This window comes from Erpetoichthys calabaricus, chromosome 6, assembly GCF_900747795.2.
Source record: "Erpetoichthys calabaricus chromosome 6, fErpCal1.3, whole genome shotgun sequence".
Lineage (NCBI taxonomy): Eukaryota > Metazoa > Chordata > Cladistia > Polypteriformes > Polypteridae > Erpetoichthys > Erpetoichthys calabaricus.
Window position 1 is genome coordinate 53,673,629 of NC_041399.2, and position 21,765 is coordinate 53,695,393.

The 21,765-nt window shown below is 36.3% G+C and overlaps 1 protein-coding gene across 2 annotated transcripts; it reads right to left on the reverse strand.

Moving 5' to 3' along the window:
* Window positions 1–5: 5 nt before the first annotated feature.
* ppp1r42 (protein phosphatase 1, regulatory subunit 42) lies at window positions 6–16,337 on the reverse strand. 2 transcript variants are annotated; one of them, XM_028803592.2, is made up of 7 exons: window positions 16,213–16,337; window positions 10,850–11,045; window positions 9,785–9,951; window positions 8,991–9,126; window positions 7,087–7,203; window positions 2,528–2,645; window positions 6–2,164 (listed from the first exon to the last, which is right to left on the reverse strand). In XM_028803592.2, exons 2-7 carry the CDS (start codon window positions 10,979–10,981, stop codon window positions 2,046–2,048), a joined length of 789 nt encoding a protein of 262 aa, XP_028659425.1. In that variant the 5' UTR covers window positions 10,982–11,045; window positions 16,213–16,337; the 3' UTR covers window positions 6–2,045. The 2 variants fall into 2 exon arrangements, with proteins under 2 accessions (XP_028659425.1, XP_051785137.1); XM_051929177.1 differs by lacking the exon at window positions 10,850–11,045.
* Window positions 16,338–21,765: the final 5,428 nt, after the last annotated feature.

Sequence of the window (21,765 nt, forward strand, 5' to 3'; positions counted from 1 at the left end):
TAAGCTTCAGCTTTTTCATGACCCCGAAATGGATTAAGCAGGTCTGAGAATGTTATACATTAACATAACTGCTTGAAACTACTTAATCTCGTTTAGGATTGCCCGAGTCTATCTCTGCAAAAGCAAAAGCAAAATAAGAAGCAGCCCAGAACAGGACATGACAGGACAAAATTCCATCACAAGACTCGCTCATAAAGGACCAATTTTAAGTCACTAATTCACCTAGCATGCAACTACAATGAGGGGACATTGGACTTTAACCTATGATGTAGATTCTACTGACTACATCACTGCTCATTTTTTATATTCATATTCAAATACAGTAAAGAGTTTTATGCAAATGGTAATCAGTTGTTTTATTGCTTGTCACCATTTCTAAATCCCTTCTCAGAAGCTTTAGATAACTGTCTTTAAAGTTCCTACCATGTGCCCAGATCATGCCGGGAGAGTGGCAGTGTTTTCTCCACTCTGGCTTGTAAAGTATACAAAGTGGTTGTTATTTTCAGAGGTCATGTCTTGAAGTGTTATGTTGACTGACATTCAGAGTTAGCTGTGCTATGTAGTAAGCTATTTGATGGTTGCCATTTTGCATTTTGTGCTGTGATGCAGACACTCAAATTTTAATTTAGCAGTCTCTACGTGAAATATGGTTATTGCAGAATAAACTGGAAAAACAGTACCTAAGGGCAGTTATGAGCAATTGATAGACAACTTAACCTTCTGTATTAGCCAATCAATGTGAGAAAAGCAGTGTGTATTTAATGTGACACATTGATAGATTTTGTTTAAATCAGACTGACTCATCCTTGTCAAGCAGACGATCACCCATGCATATCATGGGATCACATACTTGAACCTTTTGTGCCAGCGAAAAGAACCTTCTATTTTATTAGCTGGCAAGGTCAACAACTTTAAAAAGAGCATTGCCAGGTCAACCATTACTGCCATGAGCTACCCTTAGTTGCTGATTGTAATTCTCGGCAGCTCTCAGTAAAGACCTGCCTACCCAGCATCCTTTAGTGTCATAGCCTTTCACTGTAGGGAATCTGGGATTGTGCAGTGTGGAATGAACATCTGTCAGAAAACTTTAAGATTAATGTATGTGCAAATGTTCAACATATTTCATTATAATGAAGTCATTTAGGCTCTTTTTGCTGAGAATCCTTGACAGTTTATAATTACCAGATACAGTGCCACTGCTCAAGTATAAGCTGAGGAGGAAGTGAAAAACTCTAACTATAACATGAATCCAGAAATCTCCTTATCCAAGTCCACAAAACTGTCTGTGTACGCCTATCACAGATTTTTCACCACTGTTACACTGCTTTGATTTATCTTTATTTAATTGCTGTCACTTTCCCACAGCCCTGTTTATTTTGGTCACTGAGATCACTGGTGTCAAACCTTGAAAAAAACATGAAGTTCAGAATTGAAAAAGACATGGGTCCAAAATGATCACTTTCATTTGGAACCATATTCTGTTCTAGTTTTAAATCCTTTTCACTGTAAATGCACTCACCATGCCCTTCCATCTAATCTGTACTTCCCAATTAAGATATTGGTTACAACAGTTCCAGCATCTCTGACATGAGATGTGTTTGAAGGATTACAGGTTTTACAGTGGCAGGTAAGGATCACACCTGTGTCAGTCATAGTACATAGTACATTATTTTACTCTGCCAGTGTACTTGGTGGGCTGAGCATCACATATATCTTGGTGGAGTATATGACAGTATGACAGATGATAACATAGATTCTGCAAGGCAATTCACATAACAAAAGGACCAAAATTCTCTCTCTCTCTCTCACACATATATGTGTGTGTGGAAAATTCCAAGATACCTATATTGCATAATATTCGGAAAGGAGGACATTGCAGATTGTAGGTCGTACATTTTAAAAATGAAGATGAGTTAATGTTAAAGTATAAGGCCAATGCAGGTCCAAACATTTTTGCTTTTCTTAGTTTTAAAATTAAGCTTTGCAGTATTAAAAAAAATCCACAATCAGCACTGTGCTGATAATCAGTTCACTCAAGGATGGCACTAGGCTGCTTGTTTGATGAACTGCTCATCCATGTTCCTTCTTTTTGCTTCTTTTGAAGCCTTCCAGTTTGTAAGAAACTGCCTGAAGGTTTCATTTATCTCTTTGCCATCAAGTACTTCTGAAAAGATAAGTAAGTATAGGTATGCTTTTTAAATTCAATTATTTTCTTCATTTCATCTTAACAAAAATAAGCCAATTATTTTAGTGTTTACTAGAGTATAAGTAAATAAAATGTTTTGGGCACATAATTATATTGTTTAATATAATGAACTTTAAATTATATAAACAAACTTTCAATCAATGCCTTTGCAATGGAATATCAATTTATAATTTGCTTAAATACACTATTAAATAACTATATTCATTTTAAGCTAAGGATAATATAACCATAATTTCACAAAATTGTAAAAGTATAGCAAAGATATTGCATCATAATACACTAAAAATGTTTTGGCGGGTAATTACCTATATAATCACTTACCAAGAGATTTGCATATCATTATTAAGTGATCCCTGTATTTTGGTTTGTGGCACACTGGGTTTCCACTCAAATCCAGCTTTTGAAGTTTCGTCCACTTACTGAACACCAGCTCTAACTCCTGTGAGCATATCACAACATGTCAGGTACAACTCATACAGAGAACATACAAAACATTTGGCCCTCTTTTTGTGGCGTTTAAACATAAGCTCTGAAACTCTGTGAACCAGTAATGAATAAGCAGAACAAAAATATATACAGAATGGTGGACAGTTTTTAATAGAATTGCAAACATCCATCTACTCATTAGCGTTCTAATAATGGTAATAATAGTTTTAGTTTTATACATTTCTCTTCGTGGTGAGCACTGCCTCAAGGGGGTATATGTGTTCAAAGTGAATATTTATGTATAACTCAGCACATGCTGAGATAGTACAGGTTTTAAATTGTTTGATTTGTCTGGTCCCTCATGATTCACACCAAAAGCTGCTCACACAGTATTAATATTTAAATAAGATATTTTATGAATAAGGAAAAACATCTGTGTATGTAAAAATATTAGAAAGAACCATGAATAATGAAGAGTATTGTTCTGCATAAAATTTAACCTAATTTACAGCATATTTACCTGTGGCACAGGAATGGATTAAGCAGGTTTCAAGATGATCAGGTGAATATTCGACGGATGGGGGTGCTGACAGATATGGCAGATTTGTGTTTTACATTTTACATTTTACATTTTTTACATTTTGTAGTTATGAAAAATACCCTGCTATGTACCAGATACACCAGAGAGCTAATGAGTTGAACAAAAGAAGTTAGGAAGTTTTTAGTTTTTTTTTTTTTTTTAATGAAATGTCACGATACCGCACCTCAAAGAGTGTCTCAGGGAGCAGTGTGGGAGGTGATCAAAAATGTGGTGTTTTACTGCTGTTCCTGTTTACCATTAAGTCTGTACAGATTTACTAATTAACAGTGGCTAAGCATCTTTGAGGTGTGTGAGGAAAACTGTGATTTGAACTCTGGAGCAGATGATTTGTTAAGTTGGTTTAACAAGAATATTTGTTGGTTCCTTCCAGTTTATTATTTTTCAAGGACAGGATTGCAAGGCACAGAAGATGCTCAGAAAGCATGTGGTCTGTAAACTTCTCTTTGTAGGTGAAATTTTTTTCGTCTGACTGTGGTGTTCAGGGTGCAAAGGAGAAGTCTGTAGCTAAGTGAAAAAGAACAGTGTGGAAATAAGCAAATCTGAGGTTAGGGTTTTGTTTAGGAAAACAGTGGCTAACTCTCTGCAGATGAATAGAGAGCAGCTGCTGCCAATTGAGAGCTGTAAGTATTTTAAAGTCTTGTTTACAAGTGATGATAACAAAAATGAAGAGATTGGCCAATAGACTGATGAAATGATCACAGCAATATTGAGCATTATACCAAACTGAGGCAGAAAAGCACAACCTTAGTGGTAGGAAGCTCTTCATTCCAATATTTAATAAAGATCGCAAATTCTGTATGGAAACTGCAAGAATGAGGTCATGTGTTCAGTCAGCCAAAATTAAACTTCTCCACAAGGTTTTGAATTAGTTAGTCATGAAAAGGTAAGGAGTTTAACTGAGAAACCCCAGTAAAGTTCATGTCTGATGTGGTATACTGGGCATGGCCCACTATAAGGAGGCCCAGATCATACTTCTCAAAAGGCCCGAGAACACATGAGAGTTCTTCAGGAGGAGCTGGAGAGTATTGCTGGAGAGAAAGATGTTTAGTCAGCCCTGTTCAGCCTCTTGCCACTGAGGCTGTTATTTTATATTCTTCTTTTATTGAGCAACATGTAATAAATTAAATTAAACTGTATGCCAATTACAAACTTTAAGTATTTAGGCATGTACATATTATGTTTCCAAGCTCAAAAATAAAAAGAACTAGTTTTCAGGAGGTTATAATTCAATTTTTCCTTTTACACATTTTCATACATTTCAATAATCTTGTGCTTTTTTTGTAAGACATACACTTTAAGTCTTGAAAAATTGAGAATTTCAATTATTCCCTAAAATCTTTATATTCAAGTTTTTTACCTTTGTTACTCTACTAAAAATTTGCATAACTTTGTAATTACATGACCACAAATTGTTGCAAGTATATATGAAAGTGTAGCTACAGCTTGTTTCAATAAATCACCAGTCAAGTATCATATAACTTACAAGTCACTTCTCTATTGTCTCACAAACATGTTGCCCACAGTGTATGTTTACCTAAAAGAAAATTAATCCAGTGTGGAAATATGATTACTCTCTGGACACGCTCTGATTGTTTCTTGCCTTCCTGTCTCAACCAAAGTACTTCCACTTTTCAGGCATTCTGTAATCAGTTCTAAAGGGACCCCTCTGTGCTGTGCGGTTTCTGTTTTGATAAATGATCGTGTCAAGCATGTCACTCAGAGGGCTTTGCCACAGAAAAGTGAGCACTAAATTGCATTTCATGTGCAAGCACTAAGAGTACCTTAGCAGGCACCCACTGGATCGGTAGTTGCTTTGCACTCAGATAATGATGACCAGTTATGAACCTGTATTTGACCAGCATTTTGATCTTTATCTGGAATGTCTAGCTCAACTGCACTAACTGGGCCTGCAGATACCAATTTGTCATCTAGCTTGACTGCTTGTCATAATCTGTTTAAGAAAATCTATAATGTTTTTCTGGTTCCTGACTCAATTGTGAAAGGGATGCATTTATCTTTTGGGATATTGCCTTACTTCGATCAATAGTGGCCAGAGGTTGTATAAATTAAAGATATTATGAAGTAAACAATAAAATGACTTTGATTGAAACTATCACAAAAACAGCAATTATCTGTACAATGCAGCTTTACACAAATTTAGTTTTCGAATACATTTTTCCTAGAAAATTTAATAGTCTGAAAAGAGTAATATGCAATATGTAATAAGGGAGTCTGGGAATAAAAAAAAATATTTCACATCTTACATATTGCCTTAGAGAAAATGGTATATACAAAGTGAGGACAACTCTTTCTGGGCAGATGAATCAGATTTATACTAAACTATCCCAAACTATAACCCAAGGAGTGTGTACTGCCTCTCAATCTGTGTGTGGTTTGTCAAAAAATATTAACTTTATAATTCGGAAATTACAATATTGGTATTAAATGATGTTGCTGCAAAATGGCGGGCTAAATACTAATTTGAATCAGACATAACAAATCTTAGGCAACATGGTAACACAAGATTGGGATTGAATCCTGGGCTGGAACTTGCATATTGTCCCAAAAAGACATTAGAATTAGTCTAAGTGATAAGTGTAAAGGATTATGGGTATGTGTATGTGTGTATGCGTGGGTATGTGTGTATGTACACTCTATCCAGCATTGCATCCTGTCTTGAGTTTGCTGCAACAAGAGTGAGCTGTGGCTCCCTAAAACCCTGAAAGTGAGATAAGCAGATTGGAAAAACTACGGATCACCAAATTAAAACAGAGGTTACTTGACCTTCCTGTTGTCATGTATGAATATTTATTTTCAGAATACCACTCCATTAAAATCACAAGTTAATTTGGTTAGCTGATGCCTTTGTCCAAAGACAGACAGCATAGTGTTATCTACTTTATGTTACCAGCAACTGTCTTCCATGTGTACAAAGGCTCAATGAGTATGATGAAGAATAATTAGGGATTAGAGTGGAAAGACCTGTCACTGTGTTCTTCCAGAAGTTAGCACAATACTATATTTAAAGGAAACAGAGTCAATGGCAAAGTGGAATAGTGATGTTGCCTCACAGTTCTAAGGAACAAGAGTTGAATCCTGACGCAGTCACTGTTTTTGATGTTGTACATTCTGTCAATGCCTGCATGAGTTTTCCTCAAGTAGTCCAGTTTTTCACACATTCAATCATGAATAAGTTAAGTTGACTGGACAGTCTAAACTAACCTGCTGAGACTGAGTGTTGGTGTGTGTTAATGTAACTGGTGACAGAAGGGCATCCTGTCTATTTCTTGCTTTTGCCTTATGCTGCCAGGATAAACTTGCGATCTACATTACTCCATAATGAAATAAGAGGATCTGTAGAATGGACGGGTAGAATTGACAAATTATATTCCAAGTGATTTAAAAGTTGCTATTGTTTGCATATTCCTACACTTTGATTAAAAATTAATTAGGTATCTTGCTTGTGGTCACATTGCTAGTCGTAGGTGGAGACTGAACTTGCAACTGCGTGGTTTTACAGATCCGCTCTTCGATAAATTGTCTATATAATATTTTAGGGGACAAAGAATAAACTATCATAGGCTGAAAATAATCTTATGTACAAATTTATACTGTGAGAAACATCAAACCTTGAAGAATATATTAATTGTTTAAATTATGTCTGATCATTTGTACAAGACAACTGTGCAATATAGAAAAATGGTGTTTAATTTAATGCAGACTTCTTAGACTCAATGTACTTTCACATGTTATTGAGAAATAAACCTCAGTAAAATACATATTTTGATAACATATCCAACAATCCAAATATTCCATATAACTACTTTATAAATTACCAGGTAGGAATATTTACCTTTACATCCTGAAGCTTGTTATTAGCGGCGTAGAACTGTGTCAGGTTATGCAGGACAGAGAGCTCAGTAATCTCATCAATGGCATTGTTACTGATATTTAATACAGACAAATAAGTCTGAAATAAAAAAAATTGCTTATAAAGAAAATGCTAAAAATAAAAACACAGTAATTTAGTATTAAATGTAGTTTATAATTAATCAGTTAAACATAGAAAATTAATCTTGACAAGACTGTGTTTTAAAAATACAATGTGAAAACATCATTATGCTTTAATATATTATTGAAATGTAAAGGTTCACTTATTAATTTATAAGTGATGAAAAACATAAGCTCCATTTTAAGTTTGTACCAATTGGAAAGCATGCAGCAGCATGTGATGCTTTAGCACATTTAGATACTTGAGCAAAATACAATATTTAACTATTGCAATTTATATATTAAAACTACAAACACAACTTTTTCTGATTGAAATGATAACATTAAAGCCAACACTTGTAGCAGTAATATCATTATTTTTCTCAACTTTCCAAGCACATACAAGGCAATGAGTTGTAATAACTCTATATGCTACAATGATGAGACAAGTGAGCAGCAGGAGAATGACACATGCAGTATATATAACCTAAATATGGATGATGCATAAATTACATAATTCTTTATATCGATTGTATATTTTTGTCAGTTGTTAAGTAGTCAACAATGGCAAATAATTGATAATAATGTTTAGCATTTAAATTTTAAATATTTAAGTTAAACTTACATTTCCTGGGCATGAAATGGAAGAGACATGGCTATAAACAATTAAGAATTAATCTCTAAGTTACAGTTTGTGTGTTAGCACTACTGCCTCACATTCCCAGGAGGCTAGGTTCAAATTCTGGACCTGGTCACTGTCTGATTGTAATTTGAGTATTTTACCCATTTCTGTGTAGGGTTTTCCTCCCATATCCTTACGATGATCCTGTAGGAGTAAACATGGATGTCTGTGTGCATGTGCCCTGCAACGGACTGGTGCCCTGCCCAGGGCTAGTTGCTGTCTTGAACCGAAAGCTTATGTGACTGCATGCCTAAATTGGACAGAGCATGCATAAAAAACGTTGGATGGTTCAGGTGGTTGGCACAAGTGAAAACAGAATTTATTTCAATAAAATTGAGTGTTTTACTAGTTTGCCATATTCACCTACAAACCTAAACTATACTTTGAAGTTATTTCCAGGGTCACTGTCAGAATCACCACTTTAACATCAACCCTGCAACATCCCAAGAGTATCAAGTCAGACTGGCCTCAAGCCATTGACTCCTTGAGACCAGATTTTTTTTCTGTAATGTCAGCTTCTATACTTCTTGTCCTTATTTATTCTCAGTTTGCCCCCAATTATGGAAGGCTCCCTGCTGGCATCTAATGTACTAAAAAAAACAGGCTTCCTTTCTTTAAAAGACCATATTAGGCCAACGTATACCATACATGTATTACATATAAACATAATTTGATCATTAACAGCTAACTATTCCATATTAGGTATAGAATTCTTGTAAATATTAAACTAAATAACAAAGTATTAAGCAAATTATTCATTTACAATATTCCATTTAGGTTTCTGGATGGATGGATTGATGGATATTGTCCGACACATATATACATACATAAAACATAATTTCTGCATAGTATGCGTGTTCTCTCTTAGTTCAGGCTTTATAAGACAGCAATATTACCCTCCCCCACTACCCGCACCTATGTGACATTCTACTGGAAGTCAATTCTTCTTTGAAAAATTGTTTCCTGTCCTTACTAAGAACATTTGATTTTTTCTTAAATGATCCTTAACCCGATGTCTCAAACATTTTGCAGCATTTTGACAGTCAGTCGACAAGATGACAAAAAGATAAGACCTTTCTACTTACAGACAGAGAGTGAAGAGTTCTAGGATCAAATAACAGCTTCTCTCCAAGGGGAAGTCGTTGACTTTCAATATGTAGCTCGCAAAGTTCAAGCTTTTCCAGACCCTCTACTACTGTAATACAGTTGCCACCAAGGTACCTGAAACAAATTAATTTAGAGAAAAATAATTGTAAATTGATGATTGGAGAAAATTAATAATTGTATCATTATTTAAGTATTTTTCTAATATACTGTAACATTTTACTTTAAATCAAATCAATAATGAAGCTAAACAAAGTGATTACGCAAGAAAAACAGAACAAGGTTGGAGACATACACTGATACAGCATGCTGCAGCACCCACCACCATGACGAACCACCTCAGGATCCTAAATTACGCAAGTCATTTTAAAAAATAATGATAACATATCATGAGTAACTATTTTTATTATATTTTATCCACTTGAGAATATTAAAATTTTACACAGAACGGGAGATCATTCATTACATCAAGCTTTTTTGTTTAATGAAAATAATCTTGAAATATAAATCGTACAATATCAACAGCCTATTATTTGACAGACAGACATTTACTTCAGTAGCCTAATGCATATGTTTATTTGTCAACATTATGCACAGTGCCTTCAGTGTCTTTTATCAGACCAAAACAATGAATTGGGGACATTATAACTATCACACAGTTAGCCAAGCAAATACTGAAAGTACATTTATGTTCTTATAAAGGGTTTGGAGGTTTTACATGTGCTTTCTAAAAAACAAAGCCTCACAGCTAGAAAAGTGTACAGTTAACACTCACAACTTGGAAAGCTTAGGCAGTGATGACAGGTTTTCAATTTGCGTTATGCTGTTGTTCTGCAAATAGAGGTGCGTGAGATTTGAGGCGAAGCTCAAGTTGCAGATCTGCTTAATTTGATTATCATACAAGTACAAAACTGTAAGGTTCCGGCACATTGACAGATCATCCTGCAAAATAGAGAAAAATATACATCATAATGGCAAGACATATCTGGTCCATTTCTTGACAAATCACAACATGTTTCAACTCATTTAATTGAATAGTTTGCATAATGCTGTTAATTAAAACCTGGAGCAAATGCTATAAAATCTTACAGTTGCCTTTTTTTTTTTTTTTTTACTAAATTGTACTTTGGCCAGCTACAGCAGGGAATAGTAAAGTAGTTTCTTATAATTTACAGTTATGGACACTGAACATTTTCTACTGATTTTATGAGAACAAATAGGATGGATGGGTTATAAACGTTAAGTGAGATAATATGAAATAGTTATTCTTTGTTCTGTAATTGTGTCATCGTTACTGTACAGCATGTTTCCAATAATAAATATTTTCATTAAATAAAACATTATAGTAAGGCTTAAAACAAATGTTCAGTATGCTGTTACTTGAAGCAATGTCATATTTTTCCTTCCACAAGGCATACTCGGACAGGTACTGCCTGATATTAATTGACTCCATATCTACAAAAACAGATTGGAGCAAACACTTTGTATTTTGCTTTCTATTGCCTAGCGACAAACTCTGATTGTAAGGAGTCAGCAGTGTATTTATAAAGCACCACCTTCTAAACACTCGGGGAGGAATAGGTAACCATCAGTATCTAAATAACAAGCATTCTCTAAGTATTACCAAAAGGCAGACTGTTTGATATGGGTAAAATGATGCAAATGTAATTATTAGATTACCATTTATTTAATTTTTCTGCTAACCTTCAGTCACCAATATTCCTTGTTTTGACATAGTTTTTAAATAAAGGAGAAGAAAACCAATAATAGTAAAAAAATCAATTAAAACATCATTACAGAGAATGAGAACAGCACTTGTGGTGCATAACCTTATACTTACAATATCAACAATATTTTTATTTGAAAAGTTCAGATGTGTAATCCTTTTAAGGTATTGTGCCAGTGGTTCATCTCTTCGGTTTTTTATATGAACGCTGCTTCGAGCTATTAGTTCTATGTTAAGGCGGACCATTGCTGAAATGTACTGCACAACTTCAGTAAGTAGTTTCAAAACCTTTGACACATTTTTAAAAAATCTGTTGGGATAGGAAAAGTTTAAAGTCAGAGTGATCACAAAAGATTAACTGGATTTTAATAAACTTAACATGGCTTAATACTCATTTGTCAAAGTATATCATATACCATTGTTCCTGCTACAGTATTTCTTTAAATATTATAACTGTTTATACAACAACACATGCATTGATATACTTTCTGAATCTATGTTTTCCAGGATTGTACTGAGCTATAGCCTGTCCTGTAAATATCAACACTAGATAGTCAATTGAAGAATACAACTACACACATACACATTAACTTACATTGAACCATTTCACAGACTCCAAGTAACACTGCTGTGGGAAACTCATGCATACACAGAGAATACGCAAATTAGAAAAAATCACAATCAGTAGAATATGGGATACTACTCCAAAAATTATACACACAAGTTTAAATTAATTACAAATAGAAAAGCATGTAATAACTGATTCAATGTGTATTCTTCCCCAGGTGAGTATTTGGTATGGAAACATCTGATTGAAATTCCCAGACGAAGAAGGAAAAGGGAATGTCACTGCTGGGTTTGAACACCTGATTATGAAAGTTTTTATTTATTTATATTTGCCTATCTGTTAGTGACAACCATAGCACAAAACACACAATACATTATTGAGATTACTATTATAAATTGAAATCAAAATATGCTGGATGAAATTAAATCTTTTAAAGTAAAATTACTGTCTGTAGTTACTATTTTTATTAAATGCTTTAGCTGATACAGTATATTATTTGTGACATATTTCAGAAGACTACAAAATAATTCATGGTTCAGTTAGTGCTTGTCACAATATATTTTATAAGCAAACCTCTGAATAAAAAGTTACTTATTTCACATAGCTTAGGATTTTAAAACTACCCTGATCTATAGATCTACATGTTATTAATGTTTGAATTATTCAAAAGAAAATTCTCTAAAGACTGTTCACATGAAATTAAGATATTTAGTGAAAATTTTTATAAAGACCAAAAAGAAATTAGTTAAAAAGAAAAAATATGGTAATGCAAAGATATACAACATTAATATAAGCTGTGTGACATTATGTATTATTACTTTTGTAAGGAAACTTTTAACTTTAGTTTTGAAATATATATATTTATTATACTTATATGTACATTTAAAAACAAGCAGGTATTTCCAGTACTGTACAACAAAACACAGTTAAATTTAATTTAAATCTATATTTAAACAAATTAAACAAATCAGCCCCAACATCCCTGCTTTATGAAGATGGAATGTTTTCCTAACTAGAGTTCTGTTCATAGTCTGTTTTGTTAATTTTTACTGAATACACTGTGGGCATGCAGAAAGCTGACTGTTGATAAATTAGGGCCAAGAAGAATATGGTTGTGTCTGCGTACATGCTGTGAAGAAAAAAATTACATATCAATACCTGGATAAGCTGCTATAAGTGCAGATTACAATAGGCTAGAAAAGATCATATTGGATAGGATCGGCAAATGTTGTTATTGTTACAGCATATGCACCTGTATCTGTTTATTTTCATCTCTGAACAGCTCTTACTACTGCACTGCAATTGAAACAGAATCATATGCTGATGACATGCTGTAACTGTAGAAATGTAATCTGCATTGCCACTATATGTGATATGTTGCTCAAATTAACAGAAACCCATGCTACACTATTTTAGCCATTTGGCTACAAATGTTTCAAGCCATTTTATGCATGATATTTAAAATGAATCCAAAAAGCATTCAGACCCCTCACTTTTTTCACATTTTGTTATGTTGCAGGCTTATGCCAAAATCATGTAAAATCTTTCCCTTACCAACACTTAGTACCTCAGAATAACAATGCAAAAGCATCAGTTTTGAAATTTCTGCAAATTTATTAAGAATAAAAAACTGAAATGTCACACTGACACAAGTATTCATACCCTTTACTTGGTACTTAGTCAGCGATTACAGCCTGGAGTTTTCTTGGGTATGGTGCGACAATCTGTACTCACCTGGATCTCAGGATTTTCTGCCATTATTCTCTGCAGATTCACTCAAGCTCTGTCAGGTTGGATGGAGACCATTGGTAGACAGCTAATCCATGTCTCTACAGACATATTTGATTGGGTTCATGTCCATGCTTTGTCTGTGCCACTTAAGAACATGCACTGAGGTGTCCCTAACCCACTGCTGTGTTATCTTGTGCTTAGGGTCATTGTCTTGCTGAAGAATGAACCTTCAACCCAGTTTGAGGTTCAGAACTTTCTGGAGCAGGTTTTCATTAAGGATATCTCTGTATTTTGCTCCATTCAGCTTTACCTCAAACCTGTCTAGTTTCCCAGCCCCTGCCGCTGAAAATAATGCCACAGAATTATTCTTCTATCACCATGCTTCACAGCTGGTATGGTATTGTGCAAGTGATGAGCAGTGCCAGGTTTCCTCTAGACATGAAACTTAAAAATGAGGCCAAACAGTTCAATATTAGTTTCATTAGATCAGAGAATTTAGTCTTTCACGGTCAGACAGTCAGAGTTCCTTGGGCGCCTTTTTGCAAACCTGAAGCAGGTTTTCTTGCATCTTTTATGGAGGCGAAGCTTCCATCTGACCACTCTTTCATAATGTCCAGATCAGTACAGTGTTGTAGTGATTGTCCTTCTGGAGGTTTCTCACATCTCCACACAGGTTCCTTGGAACTCTGTCACAATTACCACTGGGTTATTGGTCACCTCTCATCACAAGGCACTTCTCATCCAGTTGCTCAGTTTGGCTGGGTGGCCAGGTCTAGGAAAAGTCATGTCTGTTCCATTCTTTTTCCATTTAAGAATTATGGAGGCCACTGTTGTGTTGGGAACCTTCAGTAATGTAGAAATGTCTGGTAGCTTTCCACAAATCTCTGCCTTGACACAATCCTGTCTGTAAGCTCTGGCCTCATGGCTTAGTTTTTGCTCTAATAAATATTGTCAGTTGTGAGAGCTTCCCAGACTGTGTGAGATAATAATGTATATTTACATTTATTTATTTGGCCAATGCTTTTATTCAAAGTGACTTAAGACATTGAGATATTGTACATTTGGTTGTATTTCTTTTTGCTTTTCCAGTTGGAGCCAGGCTTGCACATGCACATGGACAAAGTGTCAGTTGTGGGGTCTGAACCCACAACCTCATGGTTTGAAGTCCAAAGCCTTAACCACCGCGCCACACTGCCTGCCTATATGATTTATGATATGATATATGATTAAAAGAGTAACCCAAAAATTCAGTACTAGCTTAACATGACCAGTGTAGGCCAAAATAGGCATTTTAGTGGCACACAAGGCCTGTTAAGACAGAAATTGAATAAGGATGCAGAAATTCATCTGTATATCCTCCTCCCCACCTGCATTCCTGACTAAATGGCTAAACATCAGCTTGTGCCAATTAGTTATGACATCAAAGGTGTAAATCAGACTTGAGCTCACACTTTTCCAGAGTTTCTTTCAGGCGAAAGACACCAAAATGGACATACATCTTAGGCTTGTGTAAACTGAATCTGCCTGTGTGTGAAGGACAAAGTAATGCTCCTGTAAGAAGGCACTGGTTCTGTAACTGGGAGTGGTTCTTGATCTAGTCAGTCGAGGTTACACCTTCATTCAAAACTAGCTCCATTCATTTCTTCTCTCTCTCCTTTTCTCTCTCTCTCTCTGAGAGCTGATGAGTTGCTCTCTTTTAGAGTTAAAAAGCAGTCAATGCACTCTCAGGGGAGACCTAAAAAGCTGCTGATCTGTCCTCTCTTTAAGGAGCCAAAATTCAGACAATGCACTGTTTTTGGGAAGCTAAAGACTGATAATCCAAACATTAATGAAAGCAACTATCCATAGAGCTCTGGAACCCTGAACCAGCTCAAAAATGTTCTTTGCCAAGCCAAGCTCTGTGCAAGTGTCTGAGAAGATTGATAAACAAAATTATTTGAAGAAGAGAACTTCAGTGCCTGCATTCTTGTGTCAGAAAAAAAAAAATTCCCTATGAAGTTGCAGAAAGCACAGCCATGAGCTTAACAGAGAGCTGAGAAAGGCAGCATCACACCGCACCACAAACAAAGGACCATATAAGTAAAGGTAAAGAGTGCACTCCAGTGCAAGAACAGTTCTCCACTTGAACCCATAGCAACAAGAACAACTTCGCACAACATCAGACATAATCCTTAAACACTTGGCATTGTAAAAGTGTTTATCTGTGCCGAAATAAATTAGAACTGTAAACAGCCAGGAAGCAGCCAGCCTCTCCTGTCTCTTTATGTTTGTCTCTCGTATCTGTTTTGTCTGTCCTTTGTTCTGTGTCAATATACAAGTACTGTACTGTATATGCAGTTATTATGTTTCTGTAATCCTTGCATTTATGAATAAATTGTATTATTCTGTTTCTCAAAATGAGTATGCTTCAGTTACACCTTGATTTAAGTCTAATGGCTGTAGACCCCAGAGAGAAGAAAATAAAGTGTGAGACTTACCAAATTGTTTAATTAATTACTGGTACTGCCAAAAGCAAAACTGATCATTAATAAATGGAGTGATCAATTAATCTTTACATACATACCAATAGTTCCAGTGTGTATAAAAAGTAATCACCTACTTAGGATATTTTAGATTTTAAAGTATTATTATATTTTTTTACATTAACTAACACACACACAAACACAAAAAAACTTTGCACATAAGGTCGACAAAAGATCCAATACAAGACCTTCGCGATTGAAGGTGGGCATGCATACAGTTGTATGCCCTGTAATATACTGACATGATTCCTCAGGGTTCAGGCTTTTTAGCCCAGATCCAGATCAGTGTGACCTTTAATAATAAAAAGTGGGTTCAAAAAATGGAAGGATACAATTACTTAGCATGGATCCCATTCACTCTACAGTAAAAGGAAAAAGTCCTCGTAATGCAGCCATGCTGGATGGCACTAACGCTAATCCAGTTATACCAGAGAGTCATTCATATTGAAAGGTTCAACGCACTCGAAATGTCTACCAAAGTACACCATTACGGCACACTTAATTCTATAATGTGCTGCCATATGCTGTTGTGTGTTATTACACTGTAAGTGCAGTATATGAAAAGAAAAAGCTGCCACGCAGAACACACAAGGAGTTATCAACAAATTGCTCGCGCCCTATACCTTCTGGAAAATACTCAGTCAAAATGTACTTACGGCAATGGCAGTAAGCGTCCTTCTCTTAGTTGTGTTTGACAAGTTCTCGAGAAAGTTTATGCGGCCACATTTTTCCTACATAGAGGCGAATTGCCCGTCTCCGCAGTATGGCGCTTAGTTGTGAGTTCGTCACTATGGAAACGAAGAACAGTCCCTGAGCGCGAAAGCCAAGGCAGGAGACACGCGAGCGACTTCAAGCTGCATGCATCAACAGTCCTGCAGTTGCTTGGAATGCACGTAAGAAAACAAACGATGCCAGTAATTTAATTTTCAAATCCAATTCAGGGTCGCTGTTGGCCGTAGTTTACTTAGTCTGGCATGATCGGACGCAGGGCAGGTGCCTCCTGTAGACAGGTGGCCAATCCGCCGCATTTTACAACACATCCAAACTACGCTGGGCTTTGTCTGAACTCTGACCTTGGCTTGTTTGTTCATATTGGGGTCACAAAAGACATAAAGGCATAGTATGCACAACTAGTCATCTTAATGAGCAGCTGAAATTCAAACTTGATACATAACTTTATATGTAAGATCGCAAGCCCTACTGATACATTACGGTCAAATTGATTTTTTGAAGCTGGGTTTCCTTGCACACAGAGTATTCTTCATTTCTGTGTTCACTCTTGCAGTGGTACAAATAATGAGGTTGTTTTATATTCGTTATTCAAGCTCCTTTTATTAGCATACACCAGTGCTGACAAGACTTATCTGGGATATTGGGTTGAATTACTGGAATGGATTGTTACCTGTAAAATAAGGTTTTCTTTGTGAGAAAAGTATTTTTTTACATGCAAAAAGTTATTTTTTGTGTACAAATGTTTAACATATTCCTTTTCATTTAAGTTGATTTTCTTAATATAATTATGAATGCATCATCTTAAATTGCATGCTTTAACAAAACTCAAGGTTTTTAAGCAAATAGCAACAATAAATATATTTTTGCAAAAATATCAACAATCTACATGGTTTTAGTATATAGTAAATGCTTGGTATACTGCAACTATGTCATATTTACTTCATCTCTTGCAATCATTTTCACAGGAAAAAGAGCATAATATTCTATAACTATTTTCCTTCAGTCAGTCTTCAGTTCATACACTGCCTTTTACAGTACACACTGCAAAATGTACAGTTCAAAGTAACAAGCTAAAACAAAACTCTTTTAACACATGAAACCTTATAAGGGTACCCAGCATCTCTCCTCTGCACACGTCCAAACTAATACAATCTCGCCTCTCTGACTTTGTCTCCCAACCGTCCAACCTGAGCTGACCCTCTAATGTATTCATTTTGAATCCTGTCCATCCTCGTCACACCCAATGCAAATCTTAGCATGTTCAACTCTGCCACTTACAGCTCTGTCTCTTTCTTTCTGGTCAGTGCCACCGTCTCCAGCCCATATAACGTAGCTGGTCTCATTACTGTCCTGTAGACCTTCCCTTTCACTCTTGCTGATATCCGTCTGTCACAAATTACTCTTCTGTTCTCCATCCATTCCAACCTGCCTGCACTCTCTTTTTCACCTGTTTTCCTCAAACCCCGTTACTCTGTACTGTTGATCCCAAGTATTTAAACTCATCCACCTTCGCCAACTCTACTCCCTGCATCCTCACCATTCCACTGATCTTCCTCTTATTCACATACAGTACATGTATTCTGTCTTGTTGCTACTGACCTTCATTCCTCTCCTCTACTAGATAATAAAGTTACAATAAATTAAAATAAAAAACTGAAAAGGTGAATTTTTAAATTTGATATTAATGTAATCACTGATGAACTGGTCAAGGGGATAGAGTTCAACAGATTAAGATTTATAAACCAATAAAAGTAGACAGTTCTTTGACATAAACATATACGCTGAGTCTTTGGCTTAGTAAGAAGGCTAGTAGTGTATTTCAGCTTGGGTTCCTTCTCTGACTGGGGTTTAAATTTCTTTTTTGAATGTTAATATTCTTGACTTTAGTTTCTTTGTGTTTATTTATCTTATTTTATGCACCATCTGCTTTGTGGCTGGTTACCCTAGAGGCTGGGCCACCTGGCCGTCACTGCGAGGGACTGCTCAGAGCTCTATAAAGGCAGCAACAACCTACTGTCACTTGCAGTTCATTTGAATGCATTTAGGAGCTGATAAGGGTTTGTACTGTGATTTTCTATGTTCTTTCTTTTTGGTGATTTACTGGACTGTTTTTTGAATCTGTGTTTTGTTTATGTGACTTTGCTTCTTAAATTTTGTATTGGGACTTTGTTCACCTTGGATTGCCTTAGCTGTCAACCTTATTTTGCCATTTCTATATGCCTTTGCATCTTAATTTTTGTTAAGAATAAATCTTTAATTTTATAAAGATTCCGTGTTTGCCCTTATTGCTATCTAGGGTTTGAGAGAAATATTTCCCTCTAGTGGACATTTTGGAAGTTTTTAGGAATTTGTGCTTGGGAACTTCCAAGTTTTATAACATGTAATGGACACCAGATAAGGGCTGCCATTCCAGCTGGGATAGTGCAATGTCCCTTACCCAGCCGGTAGGCCAGATTAACAGAAGGGAGGGAGACCAATCTCATGAACTATTTGCTCCCCGGATACAATAGGGGGCTGCGGTGCCTGCATGGATACCCACAGGGCAGACTGGGAATTGCAGTACAGTTAGACAGCCCTGCTGTGTTCCATGAGTGCCACCAGGGCAAGCTGCAGGGACAGATTGTCCCCACTTTAAGGAACTTCCACCTAATCCGGAAGTGCTTCCAACCTGTACTGCGGTAACACTGGAAGTACTCCTGGGTCCGGCATAAAGGAAGCCGTTCGACCTCATCCAGGTGAGTCAGAATTGGGATAGGAGCTGGACAACACTCACCTGGAGGTGTGGATGGAGACAAATTAAGAAAGAAAGGAAGAGAGAGTAGGAGGAATTGTGCCTGTGCTGTGTTTGTACATTGTCTATGAAGGAATTTGTTAAAATAAATTATTATTTGAACTGGGACTTGTGTTGGTGTTGGTGTGTTGGAGGGTTTGGGGGCACAGTGGCATCACCTACATGTCACAAATAGCTAGTTTTAGAGGACATGTAATTTCCAGCAGGTTTTTATGAGACAAGTACAACCAGAGCTGTTGGGTTTACTGTAACAGCTTTGTGAGTCAGTAGTAGTTCTGAAGATAATACAGATAATAAAGTTTTATTCTGGAAGTCAGTGAAGCTGAGCCAGTTTTGGGAAGATCTGTTGATCTTCTTTAGTGGATGTCAGAAGTCTATTGCAATTAATCTTTCGATATAGGAATAGTGACTTGAAGCAATTGACTTATGAGGCGATGATGACCTTGGTGTTAAATATACAATTTTTGTTGTGTTGGGTTTTCGGTTTCAGACTTCACATGTGTTAGTGAGGCCAGCAGGGGGCACTTACCCTGTGTGCTGAATGTGGATCCCAATGCCCCACTGCAGTGAAAGGGACACTGTACTGTAACAATGGTGCTGCCTCTCAGATGACACATAAAACCGGGGTTCTGAATCTTTCTATTTATTTTGATTGATTTTAATTAAAAGTAGATAACATTGCATACAGTCAAGTCAAACTTAACACAGCAAACAAACCAAAACTCAACCCCCACCCAAGAGAAAGAGAGGAGAGCCAGCAACCAAAGCTACTCTGTAAGATGAACAAGAACAGAAGGGTATCCTTTTCCCCGAATCAAATGTCAAATCAAATGTTATTGATTAGATCCTCATCCATCCATCCATTTTCCAACCCGCTGAATCCGAACACAGGGTCACGGGGGTCTGCTGGAGCCAATCCCAGCCAACACAGGGCACAAGGCAGGAAACAATCCTGGGCAGGGTGCCAACCCACCGCAGGACACACACAAACACACCCACACACCAAGCACACACTAGGGCCAATTCAGAATCGCCAATCCACCTAACCTGCATGTCTTTGGACTGTGGGAGGAAACCGGAGCGCCCGGAGGAAACCCACACAGACACGGGGAGAACATGCAAACTCCACACAGGGAGGACCCGGGAAGCGAACCCGGGTCCCCAGATCTCCCAACTGCGAGGCAGCAGCGCTACCCACTGCGCCACCGTGCCGCCCTTGATTAGATCCTGTCATATTTAAAAAAAAACAAACGTTTTGAACAGATCCTCTAAGTGAGAATTTTATTTTTTCAATTTTAAGTAGTACAGAACATCAGTTACCCTCTGACTTAAAAGAGCTGGGTTGGGATTCTTCCAGTTGAGCAAGATAAGCCTATGTGCTAGTAGTGTAGTAAAAGTAATTACAGTTTGTTTGTCCTTTTCTAAAATATTAAGTGACAGATCCTTTTCTAAATGTATCTTTGTGGTCATAAAAGATCCTTAGGCATCCTTCATAAAGAGCAGGGTGTATTCTGAGGTCCAGGCTAAATTGCCCTCCACTCCCGTAATCATCCTCTGTCTCTAATTAGACATATCTCTCTCACCACTTCACCACCTTATAGCTACTGTGTGGTGAGTGTACAGGTGCAAAAATGGCTTCCATCTCATCATCCACATTAGTTGTAGCTGAAGTGGCCCCTCACTCACTATGAAAAGCGCATTGAGTAGATGAGAAAAGCACTATATAAATGTAAATAATAATAATTATTATTATTATGAATGGCATTGGGAATTATACAAAATTACAATTTTTGACTGACAGAGTTCATCTGGTGCACTGTAACACTAATATGAATGTTTTTATAGCAGTTGATGGTAAAATATACTGTATGTCCTCTATGGTGCCATGAACAGCACTCTTCATTAATTTTTTTGCTTTTTTTAAATAGTGTAAAATATATATTTCATTTTACTGCTATTCCATATTTGTTTTGTTTTGGGTGCCACCATTTTGGAGTGATTGTGGAGTTACCATGGTGATCTATTTCAGAGCCACCCAGAAATAGACATATAAAGGTATATTAGTTATCTGAGTTTTGGATAAAAAAAGAGTTTCTATTTCTAACTATAAGATCTCCTGATGTTTTCTGCTTTAGGCCTTTGATTTTGCCTTGTGGTTTGATCATGACGATTAATCCTATTTCATTCTTTGGTAAATCTTTTGACTACATTTTGATCTCCTGATATTCTTTGTAAAAATCTTCACTGTCCTGTTCTTAGCCAGTACCTAGGGAAACTCACTTTGTGCACAATACTGTATGTATCTGTAAAGTTGATGAACACAGATAACTTTTTAAATAAACCTTGAGCTGCACTAAACTGAAGACTCCAATGAACATTTGTAAAATATATTGCATATGCATGATTTTGAATCTGTAATGAGCTGGTGCTAGGTAGCTGGGATAGGCTCCAGCACCCCCCAGAACTTGGATACTATTTTTCAGATGTGCCTATCTATCTATCTATCTATCTATCTATCTATCTATCTATCTATCTATCTATCTATCTATCTATCTATCTATCTATCTATCTATCTATCTATCTATCTATCTATCTATATTACATGTTAATATTGATCAGCATGTCAAGGGTCACATACAGGCTAGTTTAACATAAAGAGCTTTGGAAATAGCTTTTCTTTTTTAAG